General features: G+C 43.7%; 1 protein-coding gene across 3 annotated transcripts; it reads right to left on the minus strand.

Moving 5' to 3' along the window:
* Window positions 1-138: 138 nt before the first annotated feature.
* On the minus strand, window positions 139-13,103 carry tcf20 (transcription factor 20). Of its 3 annotated transcripts, XR_009718564.1 has the most exons (7): window positions 12,575-13,103; window positions 2,942-10,858; window positions 2,739-2,832; window positions 2,501-2,550; window positions 2,121-2,176; window positions 1,143-1,484; window positions 139-843 (listed from the first exon to the last, which is right to left on the minus strand). XR_009718564.1 is itself a non-coding variant. In XM_061303200.1 (6 exons), exons 2-6 carry the CDS (start codon window positions 9,824-9,826, stop codon window positions 1,457-1,459), a joined length of 7,113 nt encoding a protein of 2,370 aa, XP_061159184.1. In that variant the 5' UTR covers window positions 9,827-10,858; window positions 12,575-13,103; the 3' UTR covers window positions 139-1,456. The 3 variants fall into 3 exon arrangements, 2 of the variants coding, with proteins under 2 accessions (XP_061159184.1, XP_061159185.1); XM_061303200.1 differs by having other exon boundaries at window positions 139-1,484; XM_061303201.1 differs by having other exon boundaries at window positions 139-1,484; window positions 2,096-2,176.
* Between the last annotated feature and the right edge of the window lie 484 nt (window positions 13,104-13,587).

The raw sequence follows: 13,587 nt of genomic DNA on the forward strand, positions 1-13,587 counted from the left end.
GGCTAAATATAACACTGGCACGGAAACAGAAGCTCAGAACATTCGGAGATTCTCGCACCCCTTTCAAAATATTTAAAAATAACAAATGTGCATGGATATTCCCCTAGAATAGAATAAAACATATTCCAGGAAAAAGAGCATAGTTGAAGCATTTAAGTGTATTCATAATTCATATACATAGACAATTTTTTTGTGATACATGGTTCTGATAGTGTGACTGCCATCTTTTAGCTTTTTTTTTTTTTTTTTTTAAAACAAGAATAACAATAAAAAAATGATCTGGACAACACCATGTACGACTTAGTTTAAAACCGGATGGCGATTGCGTCTTTAGAATGGATTCTCAATCTCCTGCTGTGCTACACGCTGCAAAACGACTTGCTTGGTCCCCATTGGCCCGTGCAGCCAACTGGCCAATCACAAGCTTTCCGTCAGATCCTCATGTTGTTTAATTCCTATATAAGCGTCCAGCACACAGTTCCCCAACTCCGGACAAGTGCTCAATGTCCTTCATCTTAGTCCCGCTCCACATGGCCTGGACATTGGTCCTTCGTTTAACCTTCTCCGTGCACATTAGGAACATTTGTATTCCCCAAAAAAAGGACTGTGTCCATCTGATTTTTCAGGAATACTTGCTGTACCGTAAAAAGCTCATGATGAAAAATAAGAACACTTTTCAAAAAGGACCAGAATGGTATAGCACTTTCTCTTTCTCATGCACACACACACGCACACGCACTTACACGACATTGAAAGGCAACAAATGTCCGTTCTCCAAGGCAATAAATGTCTTTGTGGCAAACTCGACCCTGACATTCCAGGACATCAATTTGGCTCCTTCCTCTCCGGGAATGAAAGAAAGAAGGGGGGGAAAAAGCAGCCAATTAACGTTCTGACTGAATATCAAGTGAGATACATCCATTTCATCATCATGGGTAAATACTGTTGAGGATACAAAAATAAAAATGAGGGCTGAACTATGAATTCTTCATGAGATAAAATAGTATTTGCAAGAGAAAATCCCAGTTTGTCTTTTCTCAGTTTGACACCCTGTTTTCTCCCAACAGGCTTCCTTAAATCTATCCCCAAAAAATCCCAGACAAAAAAAAAAAAGTGATGATAAACAAGGATTTAACACTTACAGGGTTTCGTAAGGAAATCAAAGTAAGCCCAGAGAAGAAATTTGCTTCTTTTGTTCTCGACTGAAAAGTTCATTTGTTCCGCTGTCAATCCATTCCACTTTGACCTCCGTTAGTGTTTTCTTTTAAAAAGTTTTTCTCCTTCCGCTTTGTTCGTCGACGCTGCGTGGGTTTTTTTTTTTTTTGTCTTTCAAGTAAAAAAGCAATAATAGCGGCTTTTCTTTAAAGTCTTGAATGGAAATGATGCTGATTCACGTTGAAATTGTACATTCCCTTTTGTTGCTTGGCCTTGTGCAAGTCGTTTATCACAACAAGTCTCAACTCTTAGCTGACTCTTGTCCAAACCTGAACACAAGAAGAAAAAAACATTGCTGTACAAATATCACAGAATGATTCAATTTGTTGCAAACCACAATTTCGATGAAAATCCGGAACGGTGGTGCATGTCGCTGGCAAACATACCCCTGTGCCATTTCTTTTTTTTTCTGGAATGGGTTGCAGGTATCAAATTCAAAATGAGTGAATATTTGCAAGCAAACACAAAAAATGTAAACAAATCTGTCAGTTTGAACATACGTGTGGCGCATTCAATTAAATATTGGAATAGATTTAAAAAAGGACTTACAAATTGTAGTCATTCGTTGGAACTGCGATTAGTATTTCAAAAGGAGGTGATGGTATAAAAAAAAATGTGCCCAAGTAGTTATGACTCTAGATAAGAATAAGGAAGCGACAAGATGCTGGCTGCCTTGACAACAGGTAGCTTCCCACCTGGAAGAGCAACCTTGAGACCATAATAATCAAATCGCTACTAGGAGGTAAAGAAAAAAAAAGATAAAATAAAACTGACAAATGAAATAATGATTGCAAAATGATGACATAATGACAAATGAGACCAATAATAAAGGATTCCTTTGAGCAAGTTGTCGAACAACATGACGTTGAGGACGACTTACAGATTCCATGCTGAATAAGTCTCACCCTCTCTCAGACTGCTCCAGGTACACTGACTTGACGGGCCGGAGGTTCTGGGTAACCTGGGGGTGGGAACAGTTGATGAAAAAGTTCGATAAGTAAACGTATGAAATAATGTTGACTAGCTTGTCTTCCTCTCTCCCAACCAAAAAGCTAAAAGTCAGAGCAAGTTCTTATATTTTACTACATGATTGTATTTTCTATTTAAACCACATTTTATAAATAGAGAAAACATGAGAACACGTCTTTTAAAGGCAAAATACGATATCTTGATAGATTTAAAAACTAGAAACATCCAGACATAAAATATTCTTCATAATCCACAACACTCATCTGAGACAGGTATGAAATTTCATTTAATGTTAAAATTGCTTTCGCTGTTTTACCTTGTGCTTCGGACACCGCAGTGAGAAGTTATCTTCATTGAGGGAACAATCTGGAAGGGAGAAGAAAAAAATATGAAGACAAAACATGTTGAATTCATCTTTTAAGAATACCAGTTGTGTCTCTTCAAAACAAAAATAACCTTGAACAAAATTACTATAACTATCCTGAACATGATTAATTAATTTGATTTATTTTTGCCGAGTCAGTTTATTTATTTTTTTTAAGCCTTTTGCTCACCTGTTTCAATGGCACAAATATAATGATAACGACGTATACAGCCTTTACTGTAGCAACCCAGGGTGGAGCCGATCATCTCGCAGTATGAACAGCTCTGAGACACAAAAGCAGAAATGTCCATGAGCAGTGAGCACGAAGCAGCTTTCTTAGAAACTGCGGCGATAAACAAATTTAAACAGATCACATGTGTTTACAGTACTTACTGTTTCCCCGGCACCATCGAGCGCCTCCTGCAGGCCGTAAAGTCTCCCATTGACAAGGTATACTCCACTGGTCCACACGATGCACGCCTCATGAACCCACAACTCTTCTGGGTCCATAGGCATCTGAGGCAACTGGGCGAGTTGTGCCAATGGTCCCAAGGAGTCCAAAGCTGGCGGCGGAGGTTGGAAGGGGAGTGAAGCCTTACTGTTGGATGGTACCATTCTGGGGGAGTCCTCACTGGATTTGTGCCTCCGTTTGAAACGTGGATGCGAGGTTAGCTTTCGGTGTTGTGGTCGTTGTTGGGCTTCCTCCGCCGGTTGCTCTGGTGGCTGTATGGGGAACTGCTGCTGCTCCGTGTCAAAGTCTGGCTCTCTTTTAAGCTCTGGAATCGGTATAATATCAAGGTTCAGGTCCCAGGATAAAGACGGGGTTTTATTGGCAGTGTAGGAAGAGGTAAGGGTACTAGACTCGCCAATCAGATCTTCTCTAAAAGCTAAGGGAGGAGGTCTTAATGTGGCGCAAAGAGATGCAAGATTGGAATCCAAGTTTACGGTGCAGTTAGTTGTAGCCACAGGTCTGGGCAACGGAACATGTTTTTGTAAGTTCTGCAAAGTATCTAAAGCATTTGAGACAATTTGTGGATTTGGTCCAGTTTTGGTTGTATGACATTGTCTAAGCTGGGGCTGGTTTTTGGGGAGCTTTGCGGCATATTCGGCGGGATAGTATGGACCGTAAAGATCTCCGAGGTGTTTGTAGTTGGCCCATTTTTGACAGAGACAGCAAAGCTGGCGGCCGGAGTGTTTGGATTCTGTAACAGCAGGTCCAGAAACAACATAGCCAGATGACGGAAGTGCTTTTCCTGACTGAAGCGTGGTTTCCACCTGGTCCGTCTCCCTCGCTTCCGATTCTCTTTTTGAAAACTGTGAGTAAAGAGTTGAGGTCGGTAGAGAATCAGTTGCACTTCCACCTATTTTCCCTCCGATCGCACTACGCTCTCCTTTCGATTTGTCATCCTCTGCGTTTACGATCGTGCAGACTGAGCCGATCTCTGGTATTTTGTTCTCCACGTGAATGTGTGGAACAAACAGGCCTTTGAGATTTGGATCCAGGCATCCTCGATTTATGCTGTTAGAGCCTTTTGCCCCTAGCGGCGTTTCTGGGTTATCTCTAGCGGCTGATTGTGATGACGGTGCCCCTCCTCTTCTCATTCTTTGACGTCCTCTTCTTTCCGGTGAGACGTCTTCATCTTTCATCCCTTTGCGCCGCCGTCTCACGGGTTTGACTTCGATCTCAGGTTGAATTGGTTCGCTGTCGACATCCACTTTTATTTCCTGTGTTAAAATGGGCGGCATCGGAGGAGGAGTGCTTTTGTTTTCCAAGATGGAGGTGGCTGTGCTGGTTGTGGTTTGAACTGTGTCAGGTATTGTAAGGGCATCTGGAACGGGAGTTGGTGGCGGCTGAGGATTCTGATTCATGGTCTGGGCTTGAGACTGGACCTGTGGTTGGCCTTGGTTTTGGACACGTTTCTGTTTATTGACACTTCCAACGGGTCTGCCCTTCTTTTTGCCAGATGGAAAATAGCCTTTAGGCACACCGTTGTCTGGAGTCTTACAATCTCGTGTCGACAGATTTGGCCGAGGAGAGGACATCTGGTGTCTGCTCAGAACATGTCCTTGAGACTGGCTATGGTGGGGCGAGGTAGCTCTATAGTAATCACTGCCGGCGTAATCATCAAATCCCATGCCAGATTCTTGAAGTTTCTGCCGAAGAAGGTTAGCAGCAGATTGTTCTCCTCTTCTTGTCTCAAGCTGCTGGTAAGTATTGGTGAAATGTTGAATGTCTGACAGGGCAGATGAAGACGGAGGCGGAGAACCCTGGACTGGACGTGGAAGTGGTGGAGGAGGGGGTAACGGTCCGAGCAGTGCAAAGTCCTCCTTGTCCCCAGACGCTGACACCACAGCAGCTCCTAAGCCAAAGTCAAAGTCTTTTTGTTTATGAGTTTGTGTTTGCGGATTGCATGTGTAGCCAGACAGTGGCAACGGGCCAGTCTCATCTACACCTCTGAAGGGCATCATGTCATTTAGTGAGTGAGTGTCTTCAATATAACCATCATCTCCTCCCGCAACTCTTGGAAAATTGATCATGTCTTGGTCCTGTGGGTCACTAAACGCTGGGATTGCTGCATTTGCAAAGCCCGGGTAATGATTTGTTCCATCATCAACATGGCCAGCAGGCTTTGAAACACTTGGTGATATTTTCTGAACGATCGCCTCTAGTTTCAAACCACGTCCTTTCTTTGGAGGCAAGGCTTTTGTAATTCCACTTGATGGAGAAAGAGATTTAGGGAAGGTATTCTCACCAGGCAAAGGGGAAGAGAGGCGGGGCATATCCGAAGAGGAGGATTCGTCATCATTGCGATGGTTTGATTCCGAGTGCGCCCCAGCAGCGTTTGAATTGGCGGCAGCTCTTTGCTGAGATGCATCCTGCAGTAACCTTTTGGCAGGAATGGGAGAGATAAAAGAACGCACTCTCCTTCTCAATATGAGAGGATTTGTCTCTCCAGGACCTCCAGATTTAGTTTGGCGCTGCGCCTGCGGTTGAGTAGAACTTAGGTCAGTTTGAGGTTTGGATGAGTTGCACGGAGGAGGAAGGCAGGGTCGTTTAGTTTCCTCAAGCTCTGCTGGAGCCTTCGAAGGAGTGCCTTGTGAACCTGCAGGAAGAGATGATGGTGGAGGAAGTCCCTGTGTCCTGTAGCAGGAATCCGTTTCAGTCATTCTAACAGCATCTCTGCCTGGGGGTGTGGACTCCCACATTTTCATGTCATAAAACCTGCTTTGTTGATGTAGCAATGTTTTGGTTGCATGTTGATCACTATGAATGTCTGCTTGAGGGACCATCATCTGCCTGTGCTCCGATTGACTGACTTTATGTCGTCCTGGGGAAGAAACGGGCAACATCATCATGTCCTTAGCGGATCTATTCATTGCTTTCACCCAGTCGTTCAGTTCATGTGGATGCTGGAAAGGCCCACGAGGATGAGGATACATTTGAAGCTTGTTTGTAGTTTGAGCCTGGGGTGATAAATGATGGTATGGATGATGAGAAGGAAAATGAGAGTGGCCACGAGGTATACTGCTTTCCCTTGCGTCCCCGAAGCGATAACCTGGGAAATTGTTGGCGTTGCTTGTTGCTAAATCCACACCGTGAAGATATGACTGGTGTCTTGATGGTGATGCTAAAGGATTTGCGCTCAGAGAATGGGGCGGCAGGTGCCTGTAAGGGTCAGAATTAAGCACAATGGATGAATGCGCATATTTGGAAGAATATTCCATATCGCTCTCATTTGTTCCACTACTGCCGTGACAATCGGGATTGGGACCAATCTCTTTGGGTGCCGTTTCAATTTTGAACACTTTCTTCTCTAAAATGTCCTTTTTACTCAGGTCAGTGGCTGATGCTGGAGAGGAAAATGGCTGCTGAATCACAGAGGCCGCACTCTGGTTTTTCTCTCGCTCCCTTTCCCTCTCTGGTGTGCCCCGTCTATTTGGTGACACGTCACAGATGACGGAGCGACGTTCTGATTTCTGAGAATCCGCTTGACCGGTACACCCTTTGAGCGGCTCGGGTTCTTGCAAAAGGAGCTCTTGTACGGCAGAAGATGAAGCAGACATATTGGGTAATGTTTTTCTTTGTGGAAGAGAATAGTCAGCTAAATTGATATGTTTCGGTTGGCTTGGCTGTGCGTCAGAGTCTCGTGGCAAATGATCTTCAGACAAATCCATTTCTTTTTTTGTACTATTTTGCAGTATCTTGGGATTGGAAACATCCGTCTTAATTGAAGATTGAAGACCTGCTGCAAAATTGCTTTTACTTCCAAGTCGATGATTCGGATGTTGGGGCTTTCCACTAGTGCCCATTAGGGACAAATTGTCAGTGGCTCCACCTTCCATCATCCTGGTGGTTTCTGTCATAGCGTATGGGTATCTCGTTTGAAACTGTTGTTGAACTTGGAGATGTGCAGGAAATGCCTGTTCTGGTCTTCCGTAACGTCGATCTAAATTATAGCCCTGAAGAACCTCTTGTAAGAGACTAGGGAATTGTTGGATTTGAGAAAGGTCCTCTTGACCTTTCGTTGCTTGGACCTTCTTCCCGAATGCTTCCGTTAGAGAACTTGATTCTTTTGAATGCTCAGTACCATAAGCGGAGTGCGATTGTTGATAGTTTCTGGAACTTGATTCCATTACACTTGCTGGGCCAGTCCTTCCTTTCTTCATCATTGACAAATCAGAGCCATATGTTGACTCTCCAAAACCATACTTGTGAGATCCAAACTGGTTGAGATTGTGGGCCTGTTCAATATTTGATTTTGGATGCTGGGTGGAATATCGACTTAAGTCAGTACCTTCCTCTCCATTATTATTCATTGATTCTTTCAAATAGGATTGTTTCTCCTTCAAACAGGTGTCTTGAGGTTGCTTGCTTTTTTCAACCTGACTTCCCTCTGAACGGGCTGAAACAATCACACCAACGCTTAGCTGTTCCTCAGACGCGGGTTTTTGTTCATTCTCGTCATGTGCCGTTGAAGCAGTGTGCAGCAAATTTTCTTTGTCCTGTCCATGCTTAGTGCTGATTTCTCCATCTCGAACCATTTGGCTATTACCTTTTTCCATTTTCTCAACCCCGTCTTCGTGTTCGATTTTGATCTGTTCATTTTTTATTTCGACGCTCTTTTTATGGCCACCTTTTGAGTTACTATTTAATAAACTGGGATGTGAGACACGGTTCGGTTGGGCGGGAGGAATAATACAAGAGGTGGATGAGGAAATAGGAGATTTGGAATGTGAATTTGGGTCAGCACCTGACGACGGACACTCGGACGGAGATGCTAATGTGGAAGCGGTGCGAGCGTTTCCTTTTGAGACCATTTCTTTTGGTGATGACTTACAAATCAATGTTTTAGCATTTAATGCTTTTCCAGGTGGTGGCTGGGTTTGACTGTGAGGGGGATGATAAAAAATGGGTTCCGATCCACTGCTTGCACCACTCATCCGCCTCGCTCTTGTATGTGAGCCCTCTATTAAATGATCCTCTTGCTCTATCTTGGTCTCAGCTGACAGATAGGAAGAGTCTTCATTGGCAACGGTTTCTAAAGCAGCACTTTCAGCAATTCCGAGAACGTTTCCATCTTTAACTGTGCCGGTACCTGACGCTGCACTTGCATTTCTACTCCTTGGTTGCAATGGGGGAACACTGTGTGTTGCTTGTTGCACCGGTCCACCGTCTTTGCCCTTCTTCTGTGACACCACATTGTCAGTCCGAAGCATGTGTTGAATGGTGTTTGGTAAATTAGCTACCTGGGAGCTCAAGGCGTTTAGACTATTTAGTCCTGTATCGTGCATTTTCCCAACAGGGGGTGATGAATAAACAGATGGGCTTTCCTCTCGGGGCACTGAACCAAGAACGGTTTTGTTGCAGCTTGTTGGCGGGACACTGTTTACTCCAACAGTACTGATGCTATGAGCTTTGTGAGCGCCACTGCTACCACAACTACTGATGCTACTGTTTGAGTTGGGCGTTGGACTTAACTGTGACGCAGCCCGGATTAATCGATGACCATGACTGCTGGTATGGACAGTAGACGAAGGGTGGGAAGGACCAGAGGGGTTGACGTAGGTTTCGGAAACACCCATCAAAGGGGAAGGCGTGGAGCTACAGCTGGGGGAGTGTACTGCTGAGGCAGCTGGGGACGGGTTTGAAATTGGACTGAGGTTTTGGTTCATCTGACTTTGTTGAGAATGCAGTGGGGATTTGGCTATTTCTTGAGATGTTGAAGGCGGCATACTCGGGGTAGAGCCTTGGTGATGTTTACCGTATACTGAGGCAGGGGTTGGGCCTTGGTGTTGCGTCTTCACAGGGTTGTCATAGCCCACGCCTAAATTGTGCTGTGTGTTACAATGCTGCAGTGTGCCTTCCTTGTGAAGTGTTTGCATCTGTGAAATATACCCAGCGTAGTTTGATGCATGGTACCGCTGTTGAACACTCTCCACTGGCCCCGTATTGTTATCACCAGCGGAACCAGAGGCAGAGTTTGCACTTGAGTTGACACTGTGAGAACTGTTGACTTTGGGATCAAAAGTAGCGTTGGCAGTCCCATCGACATATCTCTGCGGAGGGGGGCTGTACATACCCGATGACCCTGTGGACGCGCCAGCCTGCGGGGAGTACTGTGGGTACTGAGGGGTCAGTCTATGCCCAGAGTTTGGGTAACTCCGATGCTGCAGTCCATGATGGACTGGAGAGAACGTTTGTCCATGTTGGCGGCTCAGAGAAGCTGGCATGGCCTGCATTGCAGCGTTCTGGCTCATGTTGTATTGATGAGGAGAGAATGCTCCAGATCCTCCACCTGACCCAGTGCCGGGCCCATAATCGACTGAATACTGTGACATGATCCCAGATGATAATACAGATCCAGCGCCAGAATGTCTGTACTGGGGAGGTATGTGTCCATCAATATTAGGGTAAGCAAATCCTGCTCCGTAGACCAGACCTCTTCGGGCTTTGTCCTTCCCGGCCAATGAAAAATAATAATCCATTGTCTCCTTCCTGTAAGGGTTGTTACTGCTGCTGTGAAGGTTACCCTGTGGGGGCGGCGGTTCTACAATGCCTCTGTTTCGAGCATTGTAAGCAAGCATGGGGCTGGCTTGATTGGAGTGCGGATGGCCTCGATGGAGGCTCTGCTGTTGCATCGCTGCATAATCTTCTGTCATCCTTGGGGAGACCTGGGGGTCTGCAGTTTGCGGGGGATATAGAGGTCCACCTCCACCCCTCATGCTAAAGCCCGGCGGGAGAGAATGGGGGGTGGGGCTATTAGAAAAATTCTGCATGTTTTGTCCTTTTTACTTAAAGAAACACAACACTGGTGTCTGTGGCAAAATGCCACCCGCATCTGAGTGGAGTGCTGAAAGCAGGTACCATGGATGCAGAAGAGAGCAGATTTTTTTTTTAAATTAAATGCTTTGTTGAATCCACTAGAACACTGAATCACTGGGAATACAAGTACCCAAACAGATGATGGTTGTATCAAAAAGTAAAAATGTTCTCACTTCAACGTGGCATCGGTATATGGTCGTTTCCACATTAAAAGGCTCACATCACAGTGGGTTGTAAAATGTGTCGTTAATTCCTTAGCAGTTTAGCATCAAGAACATGATATGGACGGCTAACACGTCACTATGTAAGGCAACCTCAAAAGTCTCACTTGCAGATGCTGTACCACAACAGCTTGGGTAAACATAGCTGTTTTAGGATAAAGGTGATGGAAAGGTAAAATTGCAATTGCGCAAAAAATATTTGTTCCATTGAGACGGAATTGTGACAAGATTTTTTTTTCTTTCTTTCTTCTGTTAATAGGTGTTAATTTTGCCAGGATGCGAACCAAAAACGTCTTGGTGGATTGGAGTCAAAAAAGAGAAGTGAAAAGAGACTTTTACAAAACACTTTCCAGAACTCCATTGATATGCTCATCCACTCTTAGATGCAGTGAGACACTTTAGCTCTTTGTCTTTCTTGGTCATTCTCATTTGATATCATTTTTTTGTTTGGCTTTTTTTTTTGTCTGTCACTGCATGTATTCATCTGGGTTATAAGTCTTTGGTCCCTCTTATTTCATTATTTCTGGGCATAGATTCCTCTTGATGCTCTCCTGGTACTTCAGCATTTAGCCCTCTTACCTTTGTTATTGTCTGTCAACCATCATTTAATTCTACCCAGCTCCATGGCAACTTATTTCCCAAAAGGAAGGTAATCCATTTATTCCACTTCAAGTTCAGTTCTTTCAAACTCCAGTTGTTTGTTCCTCAGTAACTCCATGCAGATGAATTCATTTTCCAGCAGCTGCTGACCAGAAGATTAGAAGTCTGCAGATACAAAAGATAAATATCAAAGTCAGCATGTGAGCGGCAAAACAAAATATCATACAAGTATTGCCATCATATGAGAACTAATACACATTTAAATGTAAGCATACCATGAACATTATATTATAGGATTTAAATTATGTATACAAGATATGTCAAATTATATAATATATTCATTCTTTTATTTTTCAAATATGAACAGGATTAGAATAATTTTGCTGAAGAGTAAATGGAAACCCAAGCACTCTTATGACAAACATAAACAGCAACCAGCCACCTTATTATTATCACTTACATTGCAAAAGCTCCATCAAATGGTTCTTCATTACCAAAGCTAACAATGCTGAGTTTTGATTGACACTGTCAGAGAATTACTAATTAAGCAACTCCTCTGTGTATGCAGTAGAAAGATTTGCACACATTTGATCAAATAAATATATACAAAGAATTTACTCCGCCTTTTAGGAAAATGAGGATTTTCTCATGGACTTTGACAGTATTTACAGGAATTGGAACAAAACCTTAGCATTTCCTATTGACTGATAAAGAGGTTTGGTGAGCAGTGGGAGCAAGCAACTATAAATATAAAGTAACATTCATCATCACATAATACTGCCACCATTGCAACTGCTAAAATAAACAACTTCATGACGCCAGGCCTTATTATGGTGTCACTAAATGTAATCTTTATTGTGCGTTAACTTCTTTTAATTATAATGGCTCACAACTTGCGGGATTGCACCTTTTTTATGGGGCCAAGGCCCATAATTGCCTCAAGTGACACGCTTGCATTGTCTCTTTTTTGTTGTTGTTTAAACCAACACAATGCTTAATTGCCCTTTAACACATTTGCACAATTGTGTTTTGTAAAGTACACCATTAAGCATTGTAATTACACTATTAATGTAAGTGACACCATTTCCCTGACTGACACTTTCTTTAACAATACATTGCAAATGAGTAAACACCAAAAACCCAGTGATGAGCAGATTACAGGAAAAACAAACACAATGCCTGTATCGGGCAGTTGTGCCTTCAAGCATGCCACTGGAGTCTGATTCAGAGAAAAATCTGTGCAGTTGGAGGGATTCCATTGATCTCCACCCTTGTATCTTGAGTACTAATTAATCACAGTAGCTCACTGAGCACGACCAACAAATGGAAGGGAAAAAAAAAACACACCCTGTTGTAATGTCAGCCAGACATGACAAGCATGTCAGTAACAACTTAAGCTTTTGCACTGCTGCACCACTTTTGGGCCAAACATTATGCTGTTTTTTTAGCAGCTGCATTAGCCAAAGAGAGGCTTTACGCATTCCAATTAGCTTAGTCGTGCTGCCCTTTTAGCATGGTAAGGTTGGCGTTAGCTTATACCCTGCCAATTGGGAGCTAGTAATGCTACAAGCTGTGGTTAGCATCTTAGCAAGACAGCTAATTGGGGTTGATTACGCTCTTGCGCGTTATTTGGGAGCGTACACACAACGATAGCCACGGCAGGCTAAAATGCTGCGTTTGGCTAGAAAACATGGGTGATTGGGTGCAGATGTTTCTCCTCTCACAATTCAGCGGTGCTGTAATAAACTGTTTTAGCTAGTGTTTATGGAAAAAAACGAGCAAGAGACGCGACGTGAGATAATTAGCATCACTCTCCTTGGCGTTTTTCAAGAGCTAACGTTGGTCAGGGAAAGCTAGCTAACACCTTCCACACATACTTACCTGAAAACGTAGCAATACAAGGCCCAGCTTGGAGTGAAAGGCTCCTTTTGACAATCCCGCTGTTGTGGCAGGAAACCCCCAGTCTGTCTTGAGTCGAACGCTACGCCGCTTTTTCCTCCCTCAGACGTTTTGGGTCTAGGAAACCCCGACCATCGGCGACCAATTTCTGGGTGTGGGGGGGGGGGGTGAGCCGTCACGACAGTCGGATCCCGGGCCTCTCCTCCGATTTGCCCCCTCTTTTTTCCCTTTTGTCCTCACCTCCAGAAATGATGAGAGCGGGGCACAATCAGGGTGCCTGTGGGTCCCGTCAGCGGTGAGGTCCACACACAGCCGCCCCCCTCTCCCTCTCTCCCTCTTTTCACACACCGCTGAGGTGATTGCTCCGATCTTCAACTAAAAAAAATGAAACAGAAACCTCTGGATGGTCTTCCGAAGCGTCCAACGTCACTTTGCGTCCCTGAAGTGCATTTACATACCTTCCATCACATGCTGATTTCTCTCCAAGACTATTTTTTTTTTCTTGCAACAGAGACTGCCTTGACTCTCGCACACAAAACACACACATTCCCTGCACCCCCTCCCCTCATCTTCCACATCACATCCCTCCATGTCTTTTGTTATTGCTCAGATGTTCCTCTATTTCTACCATTAAAAAATAGATCATTTGGACTAAGTGCGTCTTGTTTTTATCTATTGTGTTATTTTTCTCCTTTGTCCAGTCTACAATAGATAGAAGATGCATAAACTGTAAGACTGCAGTGTTGTTTTGGTTATTATGTTTTATTAATGCTGGAACACAGACCTATTCTACTAAAAGCAGCTTTTGCTTTAATTGGACCTCAATCTTTCATGAATTTTGATACAACATAATGGACATCTTAATAAATTAGTTGCAATTTTGCTGGCACTCAAAACCTTATGCAAGAGATTTTCTTGTTCATTTATAAATAATAACTTTATAATAACTGATTTTGGTACTTAGTCATTCAAAAAATAAACATGTCAAATGCTTT

Source organism: Syngnathus typhle, linkage group LG17, assembly GCF_033458585.1.
Source record: "Syngnathus typhle isolate RoL2023-S1 ecotype Sweden linkage group LG17, RoL_Styp_1.0, whole genome shotgun sequence".
In the NCBI taxonomy this organism is placed as follows: Eukaryota; Metazoa; Chordata; class Actinopteri; order Syngnathiformes; family Syngnathidae; genus Syngnathus; species Syngnathus typhle.

What these genes read in the sequence shown, in the direction of transcription:
- tcf20 (XM_061303200.1), bottom strand. Translation starts at nt 9,826, where the DNA reads ATGCAGAATTTTTCTAATAGCCCCACCCCCCATTCTCTCCCGCCGGGC. An exon ending in TATTTGTGCCATTGAAACAG is followed by an intron (nt 2,551 to 2,738) that starts GTGAGCAAAAGG and finishes TCTCCCTTCCAG; the next exon opens with ATTGTTCCCTCAATGAAGAT. An exon ending in TGCGGTGTCCGAAGCACAAG is followed by an intron (nt 2,177 to 2,500) that starts GTAAAACAGCGA and finishes TCCCACCCCCAG; the next exon opens with GTTACCCAGAACCTCCGGCC.